This window comes from Platichthys flesus, chromosome 13 (assembly GCF_949316205.1).
Source record: "Platichthys flesus chromosome 13, fPlaFle2.1, whole genome shotgun sequence".
Lineage (NCBI taxonomy): Eukaryota > Metazoa > Chordata > Actinopteri > Pleuronectiformes > Pleuronectidae > Platichthys > Platichthys flesus.
In genome coordinates, this window is record NC_084957.1 from 732,239 (window position 1) to 737,973 (window position 5,735).

Sequence of the window (5,735 nt, forward strand, 5' to 3'; positions counted from 1 at the left end):
ACACAGAGAGAGACATACTAACATACATCCGGTTTATAGCTTTCAGAATAAAAGTCTGCTATGACGGAAGCGTAATTTCAATAGAATCATTGACTGTATATAAAGAGGATCAGTGTCTGTATATAAAGAGGATCAGTGACTGTATATAAAGAGGATCAGTGACTGTATATAAAGAGGATCAGTGTCTGTATATAAAGATGATCAGTGTCTGTATATAAAGATGAACAGTGTCTGTATATAAAGAGGATCAGTGTCTGTACGTAAAGATGATTAGTGACTGTGTATAAAGATGAAATTTAATAATTTTTTTGTAAATCTCATGCTTTTATTGTGAAGGTAGAGTAATATTCCTGTGTTTCCTGGTCTTTCAATGTTTGACTTTCTCAACCTTTCTCTTGTTGACACGGGAAGTTCCTTCCGTCCTGCGTGGTGTAGGTGTGTGTATGTGCGTGCGTCAGTTTAATTGTTATGTCCTCTTATTCTTTTATTTTGATCTTTATTTGAAGCTTCTGTATGATAAACGTTCCTTGTTTTCTAGTCTCAGCTGTCAATCATAACGTCTCAGCCAGTTTATATATTATAAATACCTGAAGCAGTTTCCAGAGGGTCATTTTCTTTTGAGGCTTCGTACATGCGACCGCAGGCCTGTTCCAACACATCTCAGTTAAATCCTAACAGATCTCAACGTCGTGGTTCTGGAGGTAAAACACACTTTCCAAGGTATTCAGTAACAACCATAATATTTTAACCAGCCGAGGCAGAATCACCACAAGCTTCAACACCGTGAAATAACCCTTTATTCTCCTGTATAAACCACAAGTCTGTACAGCAGCTACTGCATTTATGTTTTATATGAAAAACAGGTTGTATTCACGCTGTCTAGAAGAGGATCGACACTATGGAAGTGTTTTCACAACCTTTAAAATCAAGTCGGCTCATGTGGATGAGGAAAAGAAAGAAGGTTCATTTCAAGGAGAAGAAGGAACTCATTGGATCATCCCCAGTAGATTATGGGACGTGTAGTTCCTTCACTCTTAAAGATAATTCTAATTGAATGGTTAAGGATTCATCTTGTAGCTGGTCCACCTGGTTCTGGGATTAAAAATCTTTATGAGGATTTTCTGAAATGTCAACGGAGAAAGTGATAAGAAACGTACTTGTTGAACTGGAGACGTTGTAGAAGTTCACTGTTAGGCTTGTTGTCAAATATATCAGCGTCCAGCTCTGAACACTATGAATCCTTCATCAGTCACGTGCACTCATCTTATTTGGCCATGAGCTGAATCACTGCTACAATGAAGTGTGCACCAAAGAATGTGTGGGTTCACCGGAGGGGGTGGTGTGAGTGTGTGTGCGTGTGTACTTCTATCTTAGTGAGGACCGTTTGAGGTAAAGACGTTACGCAGTGGGGACATTTTAGGAAAGTTAGGTGAAAAAACACTATTCAACCAACTGATTGATAACAATCAAGCTGCAGAGACAGAAGCACACAAAACAATAAACAATCATCTGTGTAAGACTGAGCTGATCCTGGTACAGCCACACACATCAGAACAGCACAGGGGAATCTGCACCTCTGATCTTCACTGACTCCGGTTCAACTCCATATAGAAACACAGGGAGACAGGAGCTCAGTCCAGGACATTTAACAAGATTTCCTCTACTGCTGAAAGGGATTCCACTATAACACACTTTCCTTTCTTTAATACAAAAACAGCTATTTAACACAACTTTTCCTCCACCTGCTCCGTGGGTTTGAGTCGTGGAACCAGTGTCACTGGTTAAACAAACACCTTCAAATAGGATTTCCTAACAATGATACAATGCTTGTAGTTTAACAGGCCAGGCAAAGTAATCATTTTGGAGCCAAAAATCGAACTAACTGTAAAATAATTATTTTCAGCATAGATCATTTCTATGAGGTGTCCAGAACTGCATACTAAAAGTCCTAAGAAATCCAATTTGAGGAAATATGTTTATTTCTCATCAATGTGTGCCAATAAGGCCAGGCAACAATAAACCCCAATGGGACTAATGTTTCCTTTACTCCTATCAAAACTAAACTTAACACAATGTCACAGGGTCAGTAATAAAACATCATGTTGGATTATGTTGACTCTTTCCCTCTGGACGACACAGTGTGTGTGTAATGTCCCATGAGGCTGTGACCACTGGCTGATAATTAGGTATTTACAGAGCGGCTGTAATCAGCTCCCCCGACGCTCAGGGACGACTTCTGAGCACGTCTTACTACACATCATCACAGCATCTTGTTCATTGGAAACTGCTTGATTCATGGACACACACACAGGTCATGGGTCACTTTGAGGGATGTTTCCCTGACCAACCTACTGATAAATCTGTAAAGTAGAGTAAACTCAGCTTTGTTCACTACTCTTTGGTCTGGAATGTGTCCCTAATGGCAGCCTATGACACAATCACACACAAATACACACACACGTACACACACTTTACCACCATGTCATGTTTCATACAGCTTATGAAAGAGTTTCATAGATCACACTTTGTCCAGAGCACTTTAATGACACATTGCTTCATAATAAAAGGTCACCAGCAAAAGAAGGAATAAAGATCTTTGAATTGCAGTCGTATTCAACTTTATTTAAAGATGTTAGTATTTGAAACACTGACTTTCAACACTGTCCAGTTTACAACTTCTGAAATATTGATCCTCATTTTGTGACCTTTAGGAACTGAATCGATACAAATACAGTGACACTAATATGACTCCCTGTAAAGATGCTGTTGGATGGTGTTAATGAAGCTGGTACATCTCATCATCACTGCAGGTAAAAGACCTGACATCAGATCACAGTGAGGATATTTTAATGGGATTTGACCTGGAACAACAAATGTTTGAGGTGTTTGGAGATTTCTTTCATTTTCAGTCCGTATATAAATGGATTAAGAAGAGGATGATACACCATTATTTGTAATGTCAATAACAAACGGGCAAGTTTTGGTATATCTGATTCCAAACGAACTACAATAACGTCATACGCAACAAAACCGGAAAGGTTGATAAGAACCAGCAGGTGAGGTAAACAGGTCTGTAGAGCTTTTGTCCTCGTTGTTTTAAACCCTCTGTTAGTGACGATGAGTATCCTGATGTATGTAAAAAGTATGAAGAGCATCGGGAGAAGACAAATATTCACTAACAGAAACACTCCATAAATGGACAGAGCCACTGAGGGCACACATTGAAGTGTGAAAATGGACGAGTTGCAGAAGAGGCCTTTCAGACTGTTGTGACAGATCTTTACATTAATATACAATACAACTGCTGATCCAAATTCACAAGCAGGGACAAACCAAGCTGTGAAGAGAAAGACTTTTACAGTTGTCTTTCTCATGATGGTTGGATATTGCAGAGGTTTACATATGGACACATATCTGTCATAAGCCATGGCCGACAACAATAGAAACTCTGACGTGGTCATAGTGTAATACACAGCACCTTGAAAGAGACAAGGTTGGAAAGTCGTGATCTGTTCTTCAGATAAGAAGTCGATCAAAAGCTTGGGGTAGATTGTTGTGCTGTAAAGTATAGAGTTGATTAACAAAGCTGCAATGAAGATGTACATCGGCTCATGGAGGTTTTCATGAATCACAATAAGATACACAATGGTGGAATTCCAACAGATTATTATAATGTATAATGCAAACATGACCACAAAATACACATATCTGTATTTCTGCACCTCCACATGTCCATCGAAAGTTATATACGTTACATTGACTTCATCATCCATCAGGCTTCTGAAAAACAGAGTGAATCAGTAACAGGTGCAGATCATACAACAGCCGTTCATAAAGATCCTGTAACAAGTCTCCCTGAGAGGAGTTCAGGAGCCTGTGGCCTGTAGGAGATTCACTCACAGACTCCAGAGGCACAGACAGTGGAGGGCTGCATGCTGGCTTTTTATCAGACTGCTTCACCCTCCATGAATCTCATTAAACTCTCCAACAACATGTCAACAACTTCAGAAAACTCCAGGGTCCTGGACCCAGAGGTTTTGTTCCTGATGACCTCCTCTTGTTAGTTTCTACACATTGTTTTCTAATGTTTCAAATCAAATCAAAATCAAAGGTTATGTTCACATGCACCAAATAGCTTAGTGTCATCAGAGCAGTAGTTTTCTTATGACCTGACGGGAAGTACAACATAAAAATAAATAACATATAACATTTAACCAAATAACATGAAACATAGAACATAGTACAACAATTTCAATTTAAATGAAGGCTAGCAGCAGTTTACAGGGTGATGGAGTGAGGAAAATAAAATTAAATAATGTGCATATATGTGTAGTAAGTTAGTGTAATTGTATGAATGGGGGAGAAGAATGTACATGGTGATGGCGACTGTTCAGTGGGTCAGTGTTGGTTGTTCAGAAGCCTTACAGCCTGGGGGAAGAAGCTGTTTGTGAGTCTGGTAGTCTGTGCCCGGATGCTCCGGAAACGTCTGCCAGACAGCAGTAGGGTGAGAAGTCCACATCCTGGGTGGCTGTGGTCCTTGATGATCTTCTGTGCTTTTCTCAGGCACTTTGTGTTGTAGATGCCTTGCACGGAAGGGAGATGGCAGCCGATGATTCGCACCGCTGTCTTCACCACCCTCTGCAGGGCCTTGCGATCAGCAGCAGTAACTGTATATAACGATGATCAGTGACTGTATATGTATATGGTGGGGGTGCACTCATCCCCACCATTATGAAGTGCCTCGAGAGGATGGTCCTGGCTAATCTCAAAACCCGTTTACCACCCACACTGGACCCCTTCCAATTCGCCTACAGCCAGAACAGGAGTACGGAGGATGCCATCTCCACGGCACTTCACTCCGCACTTTCTCACCTGGACAATAACAACTCCTATGTAAGAATGCTGTACATAGACTTCAGTTCAGCTTTCAACACCATCATCCCCTCCAAACTGATCACGAAACTCGACGATTTAGGCATCAACCCTTCCCTCTGCAACTGGATACTGGACTTCCTATCCAACAGACCCCAGTCTGTAAGGTTAAAGAACCACACCTCCTCAACCCTGATCCTGAACACTGGCGTGCCACAGGGCTGTGTGCTAAGTCCTCTCCTCTACTCACTATTCACGTATGACTGCATTCCTGTACATGTAACCAATACTTTTGTCAAGTTTGCAGACGATACTACAGTGATTGGCCTCATCAGCAACAACGATGAGTCGGCCTACAGAGAAGAGGTCCAGCACCTGGCGGCGTGGTGCACTTACAACAACCTGGGTCTCAACCCCAAGAAGATCAAAGAGCATTGTGGACTTCAGGAAGAAAGGCGGCACACACACCCCCATCCATATCCACGGGACGGAGGTCGAGCATGTACCAGCTTCAAGTTCCTGGGTGTCCACATCTCTGAGGACCTCTCTTGGACCCTCAACATCTCAACCCTGGTCAAGAAAGCTCACCAGCGTCTCTTCTTCCTGAGGAGACTGAGGATGGCTCATCTGTCTCCTCAGATTCTTGTGAATTTCTACCGCTGCACCATCGAGAGCATCCTCACCAGCTGCATCTCAATGTGGTATGGCAGCTGCTCTGTTGCGCACCGGAAGTCACTGCAGAGGGTGGTTAAAACTGCCCAATGCATCACCAGTTCTTCCCTCCCCACAATTGCAGCTGTCCAGATCAAGAGACGTCTGCGGAGAACGCACAGCATTGTCAAGGACAGCTCTCACCCCAGCCA

The 5,735-nt window shown here is 42.1% G+C and overlaps 1 protein-coding gene across 1 annotated transcript; it reads right to left on the bottom strand.

The window, feature by feature from the left end:
• Positions 1 to 2,647: 2,647 nt before the first annotated feature.
• Positions 2,648 to 4,979, bottom strand: LOC133967044 (olfactory receptor 6N2-like). The gene has a single exon (XM_062402248.1). The coding sequence runs from the start codon at positions 3,771 to 3,773 to the stop codon at positions 2,847 to 2,849; it is 927 nt and encodes a 308-aa protein (XP_062258232.1). The 5' UTR covers positions 3,774 to 4,979; the 3' UTR covers positions 2,648 to 2,846.
• Positions 4,980 to 5,735: the final 756 nt, after the last annotated feature.